This window comes from Helicoverpa armigera, chromosome 25 (genome assembly GCF_030705265.1).
Source record: "Helicoverpa armigera isolate CAAS_96S chromosome 25, ASM3070526v1, whole genome shotgun sequence".
NCBI classification, from domain to species: domain Eukaryota; kingdom Metazoa; phylum Arthropoda; class Insecta; order Lepidoptera; family Noctuidae; genus Helicoverpa; species Helicoverpa armigera.
Window position 1 is genome coordinate 7,138,893 of NC_087144.1, and position 22,211 is coordinate 7,161,103.

General features: G+C 39.9%; 1 protein-coding gene across 1 annotated transcript; it reads right to left on the reverse strand.

Annotated features, from left to right (window-relative positions):
* Positions 1-1,937: 1,937 nt before the first annotated feature.
* Positions 1,938-21,987, reverse strand: LOC110379152 (probable ATP-dependent RNA helicase DDX27). The gene is made up of 15 exons (XM_064041421.1): positions 21,788-21,987; positions 21,505-21,591; positions 21,085-21,226; positions 20,600-20,700; positions 19,496-19,691; positions 18,857-19,008; positions 14,205-14,288; positions 13,118-13,245; positions 10,492-10,689; positions 7,405-7,549; positions 6,740-6,922; positions 5,016-5,196; positions 4,416-4,622; positions 2,674-2,819; positions 1,938-2,329 (listed from the first exon to the last, which is right to left on the reverse strand). The coding sequence occupies exons 1-15, from the start codon at positions 21,884-21,886 to the stop codon at positions 1,967-1,969; spliced, it is 2,412 nt and encodes an 803-aa protein (XP_063897491.1). The 5' UTR covers positions 21,887-21,987; the 3' UTR covers positions 1,938-1,966.
* Positions 21,988-22,211: the final 224 nt, after the last annotated feature.

A 22,211-nucleotide genomic window follows, 5' to 3' on the forward strand; every position in this document is an offset into this window, starting at 1 on the left:
AATATTAGGCTCTGTTCATCTTCCATTTCTAGAGACACTATGCACAACGCACAGTACCACTATGAGCTTCTTCCTAATCACTGTGTAAACGGAGATGGAAAAGACTACTTAACACTTGAGACTTATCGCGTAAAGTTAACGCTTAACACTTATCACTTCACACTTCGCAAAGTGTAAACCGGCCTTTAGGCTCTTTGAGAGTGAACGTGACAAAAAGTTCGGTTGATGGCGCCATAAGTAAGGGGTCGTCGTGTGGGCTATGAGAAAAACTATTTTTTATTATTATTTGCGGGATTCATAATAATATATTTTACTTCATCTTTATCGTAACGCCTGAGAATGTAACCAAATTCACGATCTCAGAGAATAATCATTTGATTTAAATTTATTGGACGGTTTCTAAAAGTGATTTCTACTGAAGTGAATTAAAAGTCGCTTGTTGATAAGCTGTACTTTTGATTCCAAATATGGAGATACTTTTAGAAACCGAACTATTTACCTAATAAAGTTTCTTCTAACATAATATCTTTGTTTTAAAATTGTTAGTTGTCGGCTTCGGAGCATTAACTTAAAATATTTTTACCCTTTTACTTTTGTAAATTAATTTTATTCTATAATTGTAGCGTCGACTACCAGTCTAACATATCTTATTTAACTATCTGTTAAGATGAATGGCTGATGTTGATTATTATTAAGTATATTTTATCGCAAGATATCTTTGGTGTTTCTACGAAAAAGTTTCACAGAGGTATGAAAATCCGCATGTCTTGGCCCAAGTTCGCCGACAACGTAAACAGTTTTCATAAAACGACTGTTTACTTTGAAAATTAAATTCAAAATTAACAGTTTTTTTTTTAATAAAACTGACGTTTATATGTTGTCGGCGAACCTAAAAACATCTGTTTTACTTTTTCGTAGTAACACCGCTTATTTTCTAAACCTTACTCTTAATATATTTTCGTGCACTCGCTTCGGAGCCTTTAATACTGAGGTAATATTTGCATGACTGGTGTTAAAGCATAGCTTTTTAATATAATTTAGACATGTTATGTCTATTGTTTATAATCTCTGAAGTTTCTTGTATTGTAGTTTATATTTTGGCGGGACCGCCCTCCTCGTGGCGTTTGAGTTTATGTAAAAATGTAAATGACTTGCTTATTACAATATGTTGTTGTGGGAATGTCGACTTGATATTGTCTGTTGTTTTATTATGGATATTTTAACTTATCAATTGAGGTCAGAAAATTGCCAAGAGTGTTTTTATGATACGAAAATTCTGTACCTAATAACAGATCGATTCATTTATTATCATGAAACTGCAAAAGCAAAAGAATATTCTTAAGTTATTTTAGAAACAGGCACATATTGAATTATTTAATAATATACAATGTCGAGTTGGCATTCCCACCTCGTTTGTTGGTGGGTGGTGACGCAGGATCTACTGTATAATTAGGTTATATAGGTTTAAAGACAACTTTGCGTAAGCAAGAGCGACTTGTGAATAAATGGTTGCCGACAATTCTGTTTTTTCATTTTGAACTTCCTCTTTATTAGCACATTTATCATCATCTGTCTAGCCTTTTCCCAATTATGTTGGGGTCGGTTCCCAGTGTAACTGGGTGCAGCTGAGTACCAATGTTTAACAAGGAGCGATTGCCTATCTGACCTCTTCAACCCAGCTGCCCGGCCAATATACTAGGTAAGACTGGTTGTCGACTTGAGTTCGATTTTGCTATTTCTTATTTAAAGTATTTTTTTCGTGAACTTTCAGTTAAAAGATATTAAAAAAAAAAAATTATTAACGGTGTCGCAATTCGCAACTGGTTCCAAAAACTGTTCTATTAAACGACTAGCCGTTTGACTAAACAAAACTATTCAATATCATAGTAGCAGTTTTGCAATCTCAGTGGGTAAGGAATTTAAATAAAACAAAAAAATAATATATAACAAATCAAAAGCACATTTATTAATTTTTCCTACGTCCTTTTCCAGCTTGAGGTTTTCCAAACGCCTTCGGCTTAGCTGGGCCTTTACCTGGTCCTTTTCCCGGGCCTTTACCTGGCCCCTTTCCTGGTCCTTTGCCTTTGAAAGGCGCCTTTCCTTTGTTAGGGCCTTTATTTCCCTTCTGGGCCTTATTAGCATCATACCGGAGCCTCTTAGTGGCCGCTCGAGAGGTGTCTGTAAGGTCCGTAGCGAAGTTGCTCTGTTTTTTCTTACTTTTGTTGGTATTCTTGGGCCTGTGTTGGGGTAGGTCGTCATTGTCGTCGACGGCGCGAATTCTACGCTGTTTCTTCTTGCGTTTTTCCATGCGAGATTGTAGGAGCGCCACCTAGTGGATTGTTTTAATATTAGAGACTGACTATGGTACAAACATATGGGCTTATTATATCAAAATAGTTTGTAAATGTAATGAATCGTTTCATCGCATTACAAGAACAAAGATTTCCCCTCAACTTTTATTAAGATCTGAAAAAAAATAACCGTGGCTTTTTCCAATGGCAATTTGTATATAATTTACTGCGCAAACAAGTTTGAAAAAGAATAACCTCGGAATTTCAGTTCGGTTCTTCTCGATCATACCAAACTTTGAGTCGCGGTAATTTGAACTTTCCATTGGCCATGTGTTAAATAAAACCTATGAAAAATAATAAAAACATATGATGATCTGCCTACCTTCTCCATTTCCCTGTTGACTCGTTCCTCGGGCGTGTCCTTGGGCTTGTGTTTAGTGAACCGCTTCTTCTTTCTGCCGCCATCGTTGTGGTCCGAGTCTGAGTCATCATCGCGTTTGCGCTTCTTAGCGCCTTTCTTTTGCTTTTCTGTCGGGTAAATACATAATTATATTAATATCAGGTGATAAATAAGTATGAGTTATTCAGCAAGATAGAAAGAAAAACCATTTATTCATCACACAAATGACACAAGAAACAACAAATAAATAAAACTAGGGACAAAAATTAAGCAAAATTAAAAATTTTGAAAAACCCCCGACGGTAAAAATCTTATTGAAAAATAATAAAATAACTCAAAACCCCCGACTTAACCCAATTATATAGGAATATCCGTCGGGGGCTGCCATTAAACCAGCTAAAGGATTCCTAGTGTCGTGAATACAATTTTTGAAGAATTGTAGATGTTTAACGATGACATAAAATACACTCAATTAATTATTGAATTTTCATATAGAAAAGGCGGCCCCCGACGGTTATTCCTATATAATTGGGTTAAGTCGGGGGTTTTGAGTTATTTGATTATTTTTAAATAAGATTTTTACCGTCGGGGGTTTTTCAAAATTTTTAATTTTGCTTAATTTTATTTCAGACTTTTTAGAGAGCATATACGAATTATAGTCTACATAATATGTTATTGCAATATTATTTTGCACTGATATTGTAGCGCCCTCTAGTGAGTTACTGGCGTAATTTTTATTATTTGGGAACATGCATTAAGCACGTACACATTGCTGATGAAAACAGAATTGTAATCAGACGTTTTGATTATATTGCAACATTGTTTTGCACTAAAATTGTGGCGCCCCCTAGTGAGCTACAGCCATGACACCTGTTTAAGAACGTGAACTTATGGAACACAAATCCGTTATTGAAAACTGTCTCAAAATCAGATCATTAGTTTAGAAGATAGGAGGGAACATTACTTTGCTGTTTTGCTCTAATATTGTGGCGCCCTCTAGTGAGTTACAGTCATGACACCTGTCTAAGAACATGAACTCATCCAACACAAATACGTTATTGAAAACCGCATCAAAATCAGATCATTAGTTTAGAAGATAGGAGGGAACATTACTTTGCTGTTTGCACTAATATTGTGGCGCCCCCTAGTGAGTTTCAGCCATGACACCTATCTAAGAACATGAACACGTTGAACGCAAATCTGTTATTGAAAACCACATCAAAATCAGATCATTAGTTTAGAAGATAGGTGGGAACATTACTTTGCACAAACGCACACACAAACGCACATCTCTCACCCCAAACGTATATACCTGCTCCGTTCCGTCGTGGGTAAAAAAGATACATAATGTATAAATTATATTGGAAAAGTCAAAGGAAAAGTTAACTATTTTAATAATTGGATTAAAAATATAACCTAACATGAGTATGATATTGCAATTATTGACTGAAATTAATATCTAGGATCTTTATTTGAAATCTTGCAATTCATGATACTAAGAGACAAACTGTGACCTTTTTATTTGAGTGACAAATATAAGATGAGGACAAATTAGACTAAAATTTTAACGAATTTAACAGAAAATGACAAATTAGGGCAGGTATACAATGATAACAGTGAATACATCAAATAGGTAGATAACACCAAGAAACAGAATGAACAGTTCAAACTCTATTGCTTGACCATATCAAGACAAACTAACTCATTTCTATACTCATACATACCTTGACCAGGATGCCTAGTAAGTGCTAATCTCTCCTTCTCTTCTCTCTTCTCCTTAGGGGTCTGGAACCACTCCCGCTGCCTCTTGATCTCAATCTTGGGCCCGACCTGTTCACCCCCCTCCGTTTTGATGGCCCCCTCGAGCTTGGCTGTCTGTTTCTCCATCTTATTCATTTGTTTCTCCGCGTATTCTTCGTCGAGGATCGCGGCTGTGGAGAATTGGAGTTTAAGTATTTTGAATAGAAAAATGAAAAGTCATTTGTTCAAAGTAGGCTGAAAATCAGCTTTTTTTAAGGTCAAGTGTACAAAAGACAGCCCCCATGTGTTTTTGGAAGTGGTGGAGGGCGGGCGTTTTTGATTTCACTAACACAATCGATAAATGGCCTATTTATAAACTGGGCCTTATGGAATAGAGTAAATATTATAAGAATATGATTTCAAATAGGTACATAATAAAAAATAAAATATCATTTAATAAAATGTCATCGAAGAATTTTTGAACGGTAAAAAAGTTAAGATTTGTCAAGTTTGTGTTTTTGCAAAAGTTTGTGAATTGAGAGATTTTAAAAAATATATGAAGTTCATGATTTTTATAAACTCACCTATCTCAGGCTCCAACCTCGCCAATCTGTCACGATACTTAGCAACTATATCAGGCGGCACCTGCCTCGACTTGACAGGCCTGCGGGCTCGTCGGACTATGGCCTTCACTAACGCTCGCTCGGCCTCGCCCGCCAGCGACACGGAGACTCCGGCGCGGCCCGCGCGGGCTGTGCGACCTACCTGTGGGAGGGAGCGAAGTTAATGGCGGCTTGGAGCTAACTTCCAACAAAGCTGGGCCCTTGTGAAACTAGCCCGATCCACTGAGGACCAACCGAACTTAATGACGGTTTGAATCTAACTTCCGATAGTTCGGGCCATAGCCCTTGTGAAACTAGGTCGACCCTCTGATATGTAAATACAAACAGCCTTACTACAAAAAAAATAACATCTGTTGATCACTTGTCTAAAAAAAGTGTGGCTGCAAAACGGACCTTATTTCAACGTAATCTGTTTTTTTTTTAAACAAGTGTTCAACAGTCGTTTAAAAGTTTTTGTGGTACGACATTTAATATATAAACTACTTGCAAAAGAATATTTGTTCCTGATTCTAGAGATTTTCAAGCTTCTCCTTTCTGCTAGGAAAATTATTGTATAGAAACTAAAAAGAAGAAACAGCAAATTGTGGTCCAAGAGTCTACAGGGTGGACCAAAAAGACAAGCCGTAAAATTAGGCTTTTTTTAACGACGTCTAAAATCATCACATGACCCCTCCCGCTGTGGGTTAGCAGCGGTGAGGGGGTATCAGACTCTTACTGACTAAAACCGTCGTGTTCCGTCGTAGGCCTTTTATGTACCAGGGCTGCTGTAACTCTTTCGAAGCAGGCCTTGGCCCTGCGGGGCCCCGCTCTGGGGCTATCTACATATACTTACGCGATGTATATAATGCTCTAGCGTGGCGGGCAGAGTGAAGTTGAGCACAGTCCTCACGCCGGGTATGTCCAGACCTCTGGCTGCGACGTCGGTAGCTACGAGGACATCCACTTGCTCTTCGCGGAAACGCTTCAGACCATCGTACCAAGGTCCATTGTAGCCACACTTTTTTTAGACAAGTGTTCAACAGATGTTCAAGTTTTTGTAGTAAGGCTGAGAGAGTCCAAACGTTTGGGACGCAACTCGCAACTAACTTCAGAGCACACCTATGCTTCTCACATCTTCCGCACAGATAAATATTTCCTCCCAATTTCCCACCACATTAACTCTGGCGCCTATTACAATTTCTGCTCGCATTTTATATTTTTATTTCTACCCATCTCTTGTTTCCATATATTTTTTTAATGTTTTATCTAACTACATATACTTACACGATGTATATAATGCTCCAGCGTGGCGGGCAGAGTGAAGTTGAGCACAGTCCTCACGCCGGGTATGTCCAGACCTCTCGCTGCGACGTCGGTAGCAACTAGCACATCCACTTGCTCCTCGTGGAAACGCTTCAGACCATCGTACCAAGGTCCATTTTGCAGCCACACTTTTTTTAGACAAGTGTTCAACAGATGTTCAAGTTTTTGTAGTAAGGCTGAGAGAGTCCAAACGTTTGGGCTCCCAACTAGCTTCAGAGCACACCTATGCTTGTCACATCTCCCGCACAGATAAATTTTCCTCCCTATTTCCTAACGCCATTAACTTTGGCGCCTATTACAATTTCTGCTCGCATTTTATATTTATGTTTCTACCCATCTCTTGTTTCCTTATTTTTTAAATCTATCTACCTACATATACTTACGCGATGTATATAATGCTCGAGCGTGGCGGGCAGAGTAAAGTTGAGCACAGTCCTCACGCCGGGTATGTCCAGACCTCTGGCCGCGACGTCCGTAGCAACTAGTACGTCGACTTGCTCTTCGCGGAAACGCTTCAGAGAGTCCAAGCGTTGAGGCTGGTTTAAAGCTCCGTGGAGTTCTGCTACCTGGTGAATTATTGTTAATTTTAATATTGATGCTAGGAGAAATAAAGGTGTAAAATTAGAGTTAAATATCTTGAAGAACGATTAAGTTAAAAATAATAATAATAAGGCGATAAGTCCGCCATTGTACCTACAGAATGTGCAAAAAGTATAAATAATAAATAAAACAACACTGTTGCTCGTCTGCTCATCACGCTCAAAGACACATTGGAATGTGATGTCATAATAGTCAAAGGTTCAGCTATGTTCGGTGCGGCTGTTCGATGAATGAGTGACCATCTATGTCCATCTATGTTTTGCCTGTAATTGGCGTACAATAATTAAAGCGAAACGACACAGTATAACAACAAGTATTAGGTATCATTTAAATATTCGTCGAGAGTATAAAAACATTGGGCAGGGGGTAGAAGGGGTAAAAGCTAGCCTTGTCTGGGATGCCTATGTATTAGGCACCTGCTTGATGATTATGATGATGTTAGACGTACCTTAACCCCGAGCAGTCCTAGCGCGACGTGCAGTCGATGCGCCTGCTTCTTGGTCTGCACGAACACCACGGCGCGGTCGCGGAACGTGCGGCACACCAGCGCCGCGAGCAAGGCCTCGCGGTCACACTCGCGCTCGCGACGAATCCTATACCGACATTTTAATTAATACTAACTTAATACTACTACTTACTTTACTACTAACTAATTTAATGAACAAGGCCGATTTCGGCCTCGGCGGCTGTCCTCATATTATACAGACATCAGCCAACTGCGCAAGACATATTATAGTGCACAAGCATTTGCGCAGACACAGGTGCACTCACTATCCCTTCACTCTCATAGCCATATACAAGATTATTGCCATCGACTCGCCAAGAAGAAGAGTTATTTCAGTCGAAAGACCTTCACTGTTAGACAAAGGCCTCCCCCAGAGTTCGCTTTATACTTAGTTCCAATAAATTACAGTAAGTTTGTCATTACGGTCGAGGCGTTACAAGTTGCTAGGACTATTAATGTGTTCTTATAAAACAGAATGTGTAAAGGTTTTCTACGTGTTAAATAGGACTTTAATAGGGTATTTTAGTCTAGATGAGAAAAAAATTAAAAGTGAATTACAATGATTGTTTAGAGGAAAAGCAATCGGGAAATGTTAGTTTCACTTCGTAAGGTACATAAATATATTTTTTATTGCAGTTTAAAGTTTTTAGGTTTTTTTATCTGTCTTTGAACACTACGAAATGTCGCCGCCATGCTAATGACGTCATTACGGTAGTGTCAGTTAAAATTTTCAATACATAGGGTCATTTCGCCTGTTCGCGTCCATAGCCCAGTTCGCGTCCATTTTGCCGATCTCCTTTTAAAAATCCTCGAAAACAAGTCATTAACACACTAATCAAACGAAAAGTCATTACCGCTAATACGTTAATGTATAAGAGGCACGCACAGATAGACAAACGTTCTGTGCGTCCAACCAATCCTTTTAGAAAAAATAATTAGTCTAGGCTCTTCAACAAGAAAGCGAAAACACGCAGAATTTTAGATAAAAATTTGTGTGCAGCGGCGTGTTTGATGGTAAGTTTTATATTGTTTTATGTGAATTTTAGGATAGATAGCTATTTCTACAGTTTAATGATGAATAAAAGTATAATGTTTATTATGAATTTGGTAATGTTTTTTTTTATATTTAACGAGTAAAATAAGGTGGACGCGAATTACTACATCGAATTTTACGAAACTTCCACTTTGCGTCCACAATGGACGCGAACTAAAACTATCCTCTATAATAATAAACCAAATTGCGTCCACTGTTTTCGTTAAATACTTGTTTATAAAAAATAATTAAAACATACTGTTTAATATTAATATATTAAACAGTACATTTTTTTATTAAGATATATACGTGGTTATAATTAAATTATCAACTGATATAAGTAATTTCATTTAAGATAAGTTCTTCCGATACAGGAAAAAAGAAGGAAAAGACAACATACACAGAAGAAGATTTAAATAAAGCGTTAAATGTTATTCGAGAGAAGAATAAATCGATAAAAAATATGCAAAGAATATGCTACCTTGTCTGATAATTTATTGACTCAACAATTCTTTTAGTTGTATGTTTACACAAAATTATTAAATTGTTTTGTTAATTTAATATGAAAGGAAATCGATCTACGGATCGAAAACGCCTGGAAGAGCTACTGGTCCATGAAGGGAGAACTCCCTTTATGTCTGAAGCGGAAACTAGTCATGTGTATTCTGCCCATCCTAACCTACGGCGCTCAGACTTGGTCTTTGACAGAATCTCAAAAGTCCAGGCTAAAAGTATGCCAAAGGAGCATGGAGCGTAGCCTGCTCAGCATACGGCTTAGTGACCGGATACCTACGCAACACCATTATCCGGTCCAAGATCCGGGCATAGTAGATGTGGGCAATAAGTCTGCAAAGTTGAAGTCGAATGCACCCGGACAAGTGGGCCAACATCACCACACACTGGATCCCTGAGGATGGAAGGTGACCGAGAGGGAGACTAAGAAAACGCTGGAGAGAAGACTTGGACAGCTTCCTCTCGGACTGGCCACAAATAGCGATGGACAGAGAAAAATGGAAGGCTATGGGGGAGGCCTTTGCCCAGCAGTGGGACAGCATAGGCTAATAAAAAAAATAATATGGCTAAAACTTAGTATAATCAAGGCGGATCTTAAGCATTCCCTGTGATTTAGAGTAAAATTAACAGAATTGATTACTGTTTATTCTTCAAGTTTCAAAATTAATTGCCTAATTTTAAGTTACTTAAACCAATGTTGAGAAGAATTATTTTTATTTTGTAATGTGAATTTTAAATGATGATAATGTTGATTTTTAATAATTAAGTGTATTGTTAAATAAAGAAATTGTTCAAATACAATCTTTCTTTATTAATTCTTAACAATTTCACCCTATATTCCTTTTCAAAGCCGCTGGACGCGAACTGGACCATGGGTGGACGCGAATTGGATTTTGTGGACGCAAACTGGGTAAAACGCCTAATTCTGAGGTTTATCGATTTAAATAGAAAACGTAAGATATTTCTTATACAACTGAAAGTTAATCTTAAAATAGAGTATATAAGGAATACATTACACAAATTTGACATGGAAATGAGTGCTGGAGCATTTTTATTATCGCCGTCAAACTTGCCAACTGCACTAAATGGTCGCCAACAGGCGAAATTACCCTATCAAAATATGTATTACTGACAGCTGTAGTAGCGTAATGACGTCATGACCAAAAAACAATCATGGCGTCCGTTGTGTGCCGCGTTTTCGCGAAATACGCGCGAAATTTGAAATTATGATAAAACAATTAATTTATATTCGTACATAACGTGAGAAAAAAAAATATTTTTAATTTTTTAGAGATATATCAAGACTAAAGAATTTATTTAAGATATATTTCAAAAATGCATGTAATACCCTATTTGCCACATCGTCTACAACACGGCGACCGAGTAAAGGTGAAGGAAAACATACAAGCAAGCGTGGTGATTAACTGTAACTGTAGGAAAAAATAAAAATGCAGTGAACAATAAAAAACAATATACTTAATTACCTGACGAATTCCTGCCTCAAATTAAAAGCCACATCCTTATTAGAATCCACGAAGAGTTTGACGGGCTTCTTCAGCGAGACGGCTGCTAAATCCTTGACTTGTTCACTCATGGTGGCCGAGAACAGCATACTTTGTCTCTTGGGAGAACACTGGCGAATGATCTCCTTCATTTGTTCCGCGAAATACTCGTCTAACATCCTGGAAAGAGTTCAATTGTTATTCACAACACAAGAACTCACTTATGTACCACCCTTACGTGCTCCCTCATTTATCGACAATATGTACTCTCTTTTTTATTACCCCTTTGTAATTCTTTATATAAACATTCTCCGTTTACTCCCTTATGTACTCCCCTTAAGCACCTGTTAATATGCTACCTCTTAGATATCTATGTATAACTTACTATGTATCATGTAGTTTTCACTTTTACTCCCTAATGCAATCCCTTTACGTATTATACTTAAGTAAGAATATTCAATTCAAATTCTTTATTTCAGACTTATTTTGTCCATATTTTGTTAGTAGATATTGAAACATTTAAAATTAACCGAAAAATTCATAGTAACTGTGGTCGATCAGCCGGCCCGGCATCGCTATCACTATGTCCGGGTTGTTTCCTACAATATCATAGCTATAGAATAAACTGCACTATACCTGTCTGCCTCATCCAGCACTAATACTTCAATAGAGTGCAGGCCGAAGGAGGGAGTGTTGCGGATGTGGTCGATCAGCCGGCCCGGCGTCGCTATCACTATGTCCGGGTTGTTTCCTACAATATCATAGCTATAGAATAAACTGCACTATACCTGTCTGCCTCATCCAGCACTAATACTTCAATAGAGTGCAGGCCGAAGGAGGGAGTGTTGCGGATGTGGTCGATCAGCCGGCCCGGCATCGCTATCACTATGTCCGGGTTGTTTCCTACAATATCATAGCTATAGAATAAACTGCACTATACCTGTCTGCCTCATCCAGCACTAATACTTCAATAGAGTGCAGGCCGAAGGAGGAGTGTTGCGGATGTGGTCGATCAGCCGGCCCGGCGTCGCTATCACTATGTCCGGGTTGTTTCCTACAATATCATAGCTATAGAATAAACTGCACTATACCTGTCTGCCTCATCCAGCACTAATACTTCAATAGAGTGCAGGCCGAAGGAGGGAGTGTTGCGGATGTGGTCGATCAGCCGGCCCGGCGTCGCTATCACTATGTCCGGGTTGTTTCCTACAATATCATAGCTATAGAATAAACTGCACTATACCTGTCTGCCTCATCCAGCACTAATACTTCAATAGAGTGCAGGCCGAAGGAGGGAGTGTTGCGGATGTGGTCGATCAGCCGGCCCGGCGTCGCTATCACTATGTCCGGGTTGTTTCCTACAATATCATAGCTATAGAATAAACTGCACTATACCTGTCTGCCTCATCCAGCACTAATACTTCAATAGAGTGCAGGCCGAAGGAGGGAGTGTTGCGGATGTGGTCGATCAGCCGGCCCGGCGTCGCTATCACTATGTCCGGGTTGTTTCCTACAATATCATAGCTATAGAATAAACTGCACTATACCTGTCTGCCTCATCCAGCACTAATACTTCAATAGAGTGCAGGCCGAAGGAGGGAGTGTTGCGGATGTGGTCGATCAGCCGGCCCGGCGTCGCTATCACTATGTCCGGGTTGTTTCCTACAATATCATAGCTATAGAATAAACTGCACTATACCTGTCTGCCTCATCCAGCACTAATACTTCAATAGAGTGCAGGCCGAAGGAGGGAGTGTTGCGGATGTGGTCGATCAGCCGGCCCGGCGTCGCTATCACTATGTCCGGGTTGTTTCCTACAATATCATAGCTATAGAATAAACTGCACTATACCTGTCTGCCTCATCCAGCACTAATACTTCAATAGAGTGCAGGCCGAAGGAGGGAGTGTTGCGGATGTGGTCGATCAGCCGGCCCGGCGTCGCTATCACTATGTCCGGGTTGTTTCCTACAATATCATAGCTATAGAATAAACTGCACTATACCTGTCTGCCTCATCCAGCACTAATACTTCAATAGAGTGCAGGCCGAAGGAGGGAGTGTTGCGGATGTGGTCGATCAGCCGGCCCGGCGTCGCTATCACTATGTCCGGGTTGTTTCCTACAATATCATAGCTATAGAATAAACTGCACTATACCTGTCTGCCTCATCCAGCACTAATACTTCAATAGAGTGCAGGCCGAAGGAGGAGTGTTGCGGATGTGGTCGATCAGCCGGCCCGGCGTCGCTATCACTATGTCCGGGTTGTTTCCTACAATATCATAGCTATAGAATAAACTGCACTATACCTGTCTGCCTCATCCAGCACTAATACTTCAATAGAGTGCAGGCCGAAGGAGAGTGTTGCGGATGTGGTCGATCAGCCGGCCCGGCGTCGCTATCACTATGTCCGGGTTGTTTCCTACAATATCATAGCTATAGAATAAACTGCACTATACCTGTCTGCCTCATCCAGCACTAATACTTCAATAGAGTGCAGGCCGAAGGAGGGAGTGTTGCGGATGTGGTCGATCAGCCGGCCCGGCGTCGCTATCACTATGTCCGGGTTGTTTCCTACAATATCATAGCTATAGAATAAACTGCACTATACCTGTCTGCCTCATCCAGCACTAATACTTCAATAGAGTGCAGGCCGAAGGAGGGAGTGTTGCGGATGTGGTCGATCAGCCGGCCCGGCGTCGCTATCACTATGTCGGGGTTGCGACGAAGCATGGTTTCCTACAATATACATACTTTTATTAAAAAAGCCCATTTAATATAAATGAGCCTGACAAACATGGTTTTTTTTTGAAGGATAAGTGCTTTTCATTTTTTTTTATATATAATTTCATTTCATTTTTTTTTTTAATTTCGTGTGCGCGCAGATGTGTTATATGTTACCTCAACAGTCAGGGGCCATCTGAAAATCAGTGCTGTGCATTAGCACAGCATATACTGAGATGGAACCCTTGCTACGCTGTATTTTTTTGTAAATGTATATTTTTTTTGTGTTCATGTATGTGTAGCAAAATAAATGGTTTATATGGTTTAAATGGAAATAAAATCCTAAGAATTAAATAAAACCAACGAGAGCGACATCTATATCTATATATATATAAAAGAAAGTCGTGTTAGCTACACCACTTATAACTCAAGAACGGCTGAACCGATTTAGCTGAAAACTGCCAGGGAGGTAGTTTAGAGCCAGGGGAAGGACATAGATAGTTTTTATTACAAAAAATAAAAAATACAATTTACTATTGTTCAAACTAAAAATCTGCCGGATGCCACTATTCCACGCGAACGAAGTCGCGGGCAAAAGATAGTTTATTTCATAATATGCGAATTGTCACTTTCATCATTTCAGCCATAGGACGTCCACTGCTGAACATAGGCCTCCCCTCAGATCTCCACAGATACCTGTTGGAGGCGACCTGCATCCAGCGTCTTCCGGCGACCTTTGTAAGGTCGTCTGTCCAACTTTTAACGACGTCAAAAATCATCAAATGACCTCTCCCGCTGTGGGTTAGCAGCGGTGAGGGAGTGTCAGACTCCTACTGACTAAAAAACCGTCGTGTTCCGTCGTAGGCCTTTTATGTACCAGGGCCGCGGTAACTCTTTCGAACAAGCCGCAGCTCGTCTGTCCACCTTGTTGGTGGGATTGTCACTTTACTAACATATCAAAATTATAAACTGACCTGATATTTGACGTCGAGTCCTCCGATAGACAGGCCGACGGTGACTGAAGTGAATTGTGCGAGTTGCCTGGTTACTGCGTGTACCTGTAACAACAACTTCATAGTGTGAAAATGAACCTATTTCATTTTTTTATTGCCTGTAACAAATATCCGTACCCTTCGATATGGCACTCAATTTGTATTCCCATATTTGTACATTTGGTTTCACATTAAGAGGCTGAATGCACCCAAAGCACTCTCTTTCTCTCTCGTAAGTATTTACGTACGCGAGAGAAAGAGAGAGAAGCCTGTTGGCGCGACGTTCGTAACGCTCGTAACATACATATAAATGAATAGCTTTAAAATGGTCTCTTAAGGGATCGGGCACGGTTTTTTTAACATATTTATTTGCTAAGAAGTTTGTTCCACCTTTTCTTCTTCCCAGCTAAAACACGCTATAGGACGAGGTGAAGTCTTTTGTAAACTTGAACTTTAAAAAGTGTTGATGTTCAGCCTACTTTGAATGAATTACTTTTTTATCTATTTTTTAATCTTTAGCAGCCTTACTTATAAAAATCAACAAATCATCTTCTAAGCATTGTTTTAAGTAATTACTACTTAAAGCCTTAAGTAGTGATTAAATTATTTTGACCTATAAACGTTGCTTAAGCATGTCTTAAGTAATGAACAGATAATGACATAAAAACATACTAATTTCTGTCAGATGTTTATAGTTCTGAATAATAATTTATATTGTATTTGCGGGACCTGGAAAATACAAAAAACCAACGAACGTTCCCATTTTATCCAGTGTTATTTATTTTGCAAACCGCAACAACCCATTTCTGCTCTAATCCCGCTAAAATATGTAAATAACGTTTCATACGAAAAACGTCAAAACATTGCTAGTACATACATTTAATGTACAGAACAAGATTGGAGTATTCAATAACTTAGTGGTACCATCATAGACTGGCCGGCTAGGCCTGCCCCGAAATGAAGCGGCGCGGCGGCGCGCGGCGCGGTGGCGCGGCCCCTGACAGCGCCACCGAGACGCCGCCCGTCACTGCCCGTCACTTTGACTTTTGATTTTGATTTTGTTTACTTGTGTTTTTTATAATTATTTATTGTAGTGTTTAAGTGCAAATTAATAAAACTAACGGATGCACGACGACAATGATGCGGTAGAAAGTGAAGGTCAATCTTCGGTATCACTGGATGCCGTGAAGAGATGCCCCCTGTGCCCCCAGGCACGCTTTTTTAAAGGTAAGCGGGGTTTGAGCGTACACATTGGGAAGGTCCATAAATCCCAGTGCCCAGGGCCTACCAATGTGACCGCGCCAAACCCAACTCTTATCACAACTACACCAACTCTCGATCCTTTTTGGCAAAAACTATCGAAATTCAAAAATTCAGTCCCAGTATTAAAGCGGGTTCCCCGTGGAGCCAGGCCTCTGGTCGCTCAACACTTGGCAGGTTGTGTTCGCCTGGCCGCACGAGAGAACTCGCAACGTGCTTGGGAGGAATTGCTCACCTTCCCCTATAGAATTCTGCATGTTCAGAAAAGTTTGGCAAACAAAAAGTCACTAACAAAACAAATTAAAGACAATTGTACAACTTTAGGCCATACAGATTTCGATACTAAATTACCGACTCAAAGATGCTCAAATATTTCACGCCTAGTGGAATCAAAGTTGAGTGAAGGTGACATTCGGGGGGCTGCTAGAATTCTCTTCAGCAGTGATGTGGTGGCGCCGTGTTCTCCAGAGACACTCTCCGCTCTGGAGAGTAAACACCCTGCCCCAGCCGATGACCTCTCTTTCCCGAACCTCCTGATCCGGACACAGATATCCTCACAGTTACAGGTCGACACCTGGTTACAGCCATAGGCTCCTTCAGATGCGGCTCTGCAGGCGGCCTCGACGGCTTGAGTCCGCAACATTTAAAGGATCTCACCTGCCCAAGCGCCGGGGAAGCAGGTGAGTCGCTTTTGAAGGAGCTTACGGCCCTGACCAACCTTATGCTCTCCGGCAAGGTGGACGAAACCGTCATCGACGTTTTGTACGGAGCCAATCTATGTGCTCTGCGCAAAAAGGATGGCGGTATTCGTCCAATTGCCGTGGGGACTACTACCGTCGTATGGTAGCCAAAATCTGCTCTAAATTTTGTAGTGAGGAAGTTTCGGAAAAATTTCAGCCCCTGCAGCTAGGTTACGGCTCGAAAGGGGGCTGCGAGGCTGCCGTACACGCCCTGTCGACCTACCTAAATCATGGGAAAGGAGATGTCATCCTGAAGGTTGACATCAAGAACGCCTTCAACTCGGTGAATAGGGACACCTTGCTGGCAGAAGTCAAAAAAGAAATACCCAAAATTTACAGTTTTCTTTGGCAATGCTATAGATACCCAACAAAATTATTATATCGGAACAACCTGTTAGAATCCGCTGTTGGCTGTCAACAAGGTGATCCACTCGGGCCTGTGATTTTTAGTTTGGCGATTAACCCAATTATTCGGCAGCTAAATTCTGAATTTAACGTGTGGTATCTCGACGACGGGACCCTGGGAGGCAACAGAGATACTGTTCTTAATGATTTAATTTTCCTAAAAGATAAATTCCACGACATTGGCCTCGACCTCAACCTATCTAAATGTGAACTTTTTATACCCGACTCGACTGACAGACAGACTATTCTTCAAAATTTCCTCGCAATAGCTCCTGAAATTAAACCGATAGACCAAAGTTCTCTTTGCCTCCTTGGATCGCCTATACTGGAAGATTCATTTTCGGATTTTATTGAGAAGAAAATTCAAAATTTTAATGATGTTTCGGAAAGGCTACTCAAAATTAATATGCATGCAGCCATCACCATCATACGGTACTGCTGTTTTGGACCAAAACTTACATATAACTTGCATGCTCCCCATTTATGGAAGCACACCAACCTTTTGGACAAAATCGACGAAATTATAAGACATACACTATCATCCATTTTAAATGTGGCCTTGGACGACAGAGCTTGGTCTCAAGCGACTCTTCCCATCCGTATGGGAGGACTTGGCGTCCGTAAAATTTCCAGTGTAAGTTTACCAGCCTTTATTTCCTCGGTCCATGGCACTGAGAAATTGATCAGGAAAATATTACCCACCACACTGGTCAATTTTGAGGTGCCAAGCCTGACTGAGGCTTTAAACGCTTGGAAAGTCGCATGCCCGAACACCGACTTACCCGCCAACCTGTCCTCTCAGAGACAGTGGGATGAGCCGCTCTGCAGAGTAATACGGAAAAGTTTAATCGATACGTCAATGACTTCTGCAGAGCGAGCGCGCCTACTGGCTGTGGGTGAATGGGAGTCGGGTCTATGGCTTCTTGCACTTCCGTCTTCAAACACAGGCACCATGTTTGATGACACCACCTTCAGACTCGCCGTTTGCCTCCGACTAGGTGCTCCATGCTGCTCTCCTCATCGCTGCCACTGCGGGGAAGCTGTCAACAGCCTCGGTCACCACGGCCTGTCGTGCAGCCGGAGTGCCGGCCGCATACCACGACATGCCAACATAAACGACGTGATCCGTCGCGCTCTTGTTGCCGTCGGCGTGCCAGCCGTACTCGAACCAAATGGCTTGGCACGCGACGATGGCAAGAGACCAGACGGCATGTCGCTATTTCCGTGGAAGGTGGGTAGGACTTTAGTGTGGGACGCGACATGCGTCGACACTCTTGCGCCATCTCACCTTTTCGGAACTGCATGTCGTGCTGGCTCCGCCGCTGCACAAGCAGAGAACCTCAAGCGGCGCAAATATAGTAACCTTATAGGCAATTACATGTTTGAGCCGTTTGGGGTTGAAACTCTAGGGCCGTGGGGTCCGAGCGCCCACCTTCTTGCCAGGGATATTTCCCAGCGCCTGGTTGACACTTCCCGGGACCCAAAGGCTGGCTTTTATTTCGCACAGAGGTTGAGCATTGCCATCCAACGTGGCAATGCTGCCAGTCTTTTGGGTACATTACCCAGTGACAGCGATGAGGAGCAATTTTTTGATGCCCTATATTAGTTTTAAGTTGTATATATATATAAGTTTATTTTATTTTCAATTAATGTAAATATTTTGTGAATAAATAACAAGGACCATCCTAAACGATAAACCTTAAGTTCTAATTTCTCAACACTACCGGAATGTTGGTAGCTTAAAAAAATATTTGTCATCAAAACGTTGTGTAATGGCAACAATGGCATCCGTAAAATATAAAATTAAAAAGTTGAGCTGTCAATAAACCGGAAATGAAAAATCAGCTGGTAAGAATCCAGCCATTTTGATAATTAGCGGGTTAAACAAGGGTGTGAGGCTACTTAATTTGACAGCTCATTTAAGACATTGCTAAGAAAATGATTTATTTCAGCCACGTTTATAAGTAAGATTTTTTCTTAAACATCTCTTAAGTATAACTTATTATTTTATAAGTAAGGCTGTAAATGTTTAATTTTGGTTGGATTTTTACGTATATATTTTTTTCTATACATTTAATTATATTATTTTAGTTGTATGATTAATTTTATGGTGGTTTACAGGGTCCATAATTGTACTTAGCTCTAACCCATTTTCTAACATTAACTCTATACATTGTGGAATTCAAATAGAAAAATATGAATATTTATGTATGTATGTAATATACAGACCTGAGCCCCCAACTCCCTAGTAGGCACAAGCACGAGCACGCGCGTAGTTCTGGAGCCGGCGCTCGACTTGTACAGTAACCGCTCGAGTATCGGCAGCATGTACGCCGCCGTCTTGCCCGTGCCTGTCGCTGCGCAGGCGCATACGTCCTTGCCTGTTAACAAATATAGCAAAGCGTTAAGACCTGTCGATAAAGTCTGTAAAGTCGTGTTGGCCTAGTGGATAAAGAACTAACCTCTCAAGTATGAGTGCGTGGGTTCGATTCCAGGTTAGGCAAGTACCAATGCAACTTTTCTAAATTTGTATGTACTTTCTAAGTATATCTTAGACACCATTGACTGTGTTTCGCTTGGCACGTTAAACTGTAGGTCCCGGCTGTCATTGAACATCCTTGACAGTCGTTACGGGTAGTAAGTCTGACACCAGTCTAACCAAGGGGTATTGGGTTGCCAGGGTAACTGGGTTGAGGAGGTCAGATAGGCAGTCGCTTCTTGTAAAGCTCCGGTAGACTGGAAGCCGACCCCAACATAGTTGAGAAAAGGCTCGGGAAATGAAGATGACGAGCTTAGGAGCCTTTAGGGTACAAACAAACAAAAATATTTTCCCTCTTTATTATCTTAGTATAGATATAGAAATCTTACCAAGCAAAGCCACAGGTATAGTAGCAGCCTGTATAGGCGTGGGGTGCACAAAGTTCATGGCTCCTATAGCTTTCAGCAGCGGTCGGGATAAGTTCATCATATAGAACGAAGCGTTCTCATCGTACGGAGGAGGCTCCTCAAAGAAGTCAGAGTCGTACTCTATGCGGGCACCCTGTTCTGTGTCGTCGGCTAGTTCCTGGAAAATAACCCCCTTACTTATAAATGTGAATTAAAAATAAGTAATACTTAAGGGCTGTTTAAGAAAATTCTGACTTATAAACGTTGGTTAAGCATGTCTTAACTAACATTTAATCACTACTTAACACTTTAAGTAGTGATTAGTTAAAATGTTGCTTAGAAGGTGATTAGAGATTTTATAAGTAAGGGGGTAAATATTTAAATATGTAAGTATATCGACTTTTTAACGGCAAATGGATAAGCGATAAGTGTTAAGTTTGAAGTGGTATTGTAGCTTGGGGACAGATGAACCGATTTTCAATCCCAGCCTGACTGTCATCTGAACATCTTTGGCAGTTGTTACAAGTGGTCAGGTGACTGTAAGTTTGACAGGCTGTCTTATTAAGGGGTATCAGGTTGCTGGTATGAGGAGGTGGGATAGGCAATCGCTTCATACACAACACTGATAGGATAGAGTAGGTGCATCCGAGTAAGACTGGAAGAATGGCAAAGGCTATGCAGATGAAGTTGTTATAGCTGCTAAAACGCAGTTTTTATTATTAAGCCTTTATTGCCAACATAAATGTGTACAATTCACTATTAAGTTTTTTAGCATGCAACTAGATGTATTTACATTGTAAGTATTTATTTCATAATCCTATTAATTAATTTCTCCTATCTGGTTTGGTGTCAGCGTGTCCTTGTGACACATAGGCCTCCTCCAGCTCTTTCCATTTTACTCTCGTGTAAGTTAATCTATGCCATAGTGTACCTGCATTCTTTTTTATGTCATCAGACCAACGTTTTCTTTGCCTTCCTCGTTTCCCGAATATTTTAATTTTTAATTATCGTTTTGATATTACCGAACCGAACCCTAGATTTTAAACAAAAAAAACGTAGTTAGCAACATTTTAATGTTGCTCTTACCTCTTGTAATTTCTGTTTCTTGGTAAGCTTCTTAGGCTTAGTCTTGATTGCATCTTTTTTGAGCTCATCATCAGATATCTCCAGCTCGCCAACGTCACTGTCTGGAATTATAAAATACAGGTTAAAGCGATTTGAACTTTAATTACACATGAATAATGTATATTTTAACTTAATGCAGGACTGATAACAGAAGTTGGTATTGTATAGCGCATTTGTTGTTACTAGCCGTGTCCCAAAGCAACTATTTACCGCACTTGATAAGAAGCAGTCTTTATATTATTCTGATTTATGAGGTATGTTACTGCTAAATATCCTCAAAATCCATCAAGTTATCTTTGCATGAATTGCCTATTTATAATATAAGTAGCATCTAATTTATGTTTCTGCCAAGTTTTATTGAAATCTATTCACTCATTAATGCATGACTAAGGGTAAACTTCCAAACCGATAAACTTTCATATTCATAATATTAGTAGCAATTATACCTTTTCTGTCAACATCAGAGTCAGTGTCCACAACGTCAGCGTTGCCGTGCACCTTCACGGCAGCTCTCCGTCTCTCTATCTTCTCGTCTAACGTATGCTTTACGTTACGTTTCACATACTTGTGAAGATCGTCCCATGTGTTCTGTTAAATAAATGTTTATTTATGAGTAATGGAGTAGAAGAACTACTGTATTGTCTATTTGATATATGGAGATTAAATAAGTGACAAAAATGAGACAAAATAGCAGTTATAAGATCATAGTATGATAATATGTTAGTTTTGTGTAATAATGTGCAATGTTTAATAATGATGAATTTCTCTCTCATTACATATGCACTATGATAATAGAAATAATAATAGTAAACTTTGTTGGTCTTTATTGAGATTGATGAAAAATGATTAAGTTGTAAAATACGTACCTTATTGTATTCTTCAACGGAACTAACAAATTCAAACTTTGGATTGAAATCTGCTTTCCGCTGCACTTTCTGTTTAGAGGGTTGATACTGAAAATGAGACAAAAATTAAGTATTGCTCCAAAATGTGGGCTTTTTTGAGTATATATAAAATCGTTTACTTTCGAGCTCTATAATTTTTTTGGGGTATTTTGAAGAATAATTGTAGGACAAAAGCCACATGCAGGTCTACTTTAAATGAAAGAACCTAGACCTAGAGTTTATTAAAAATTAATATGAAGTTTACCTCTATTTCTTCATCCGATTCCTCAGAAAAATCTTCAACTTCCTCCCCATCTTTTATTGTTGGAATAAATTCCGGTATTTTAGTTACGTCCTTCATCATTTTTATTTATTCCCACGACATTCTTACAACCTATTTTTGTAAATAAATGAAATTTTAGGTTATCCACTTGCATTTGAAACTTCAAAATCGCATGTTGCTTTAACGTTCCGTTTCACATAAAAAAATCACAAACCTAATTTACTGACATAAAAGCTTATTTTAAAATGATTTAGCCACCAATTTTTAAAGATTCGATCAATTTTATAGCCATAAAATATTATTCTTTTACGTTGGAGTTAATAAATGTTAACTAAAGGCAAAAGTTTCAATGTACGACTCTTAAGTAGCAAGTACGTGTAATGGATTGTAAAATTTTGTTCAGAAA

What these genes read in the sequence shown, in the direction of transcription:
- LOC110379152 (XM_064041421.1), bottom strand. Translation starts at nt 21,886, where the DNA reads ATGATGAAGGACGTAACTAAAATACCGGAATTTATTCCAACAATAAAA. An exon ending in TATACCTGTGGCTTTGCTTG is followed by an intron (nt 19,009 to 19,495) that starts GTAAGATTTCTA and finishes ATTTGTTAACAG; the next exon opens with GCAAGGACGTATGCGCCTGC. An exon ending in CTAGGGAGTTGGGGGCTCAG is followed by an intron (nt 14,289 to 18,856) that starts GTCTGTATATTA and finishes TTGTTGTTACAG; the next exon opens with GTACACGCAGTAACCAGGCA.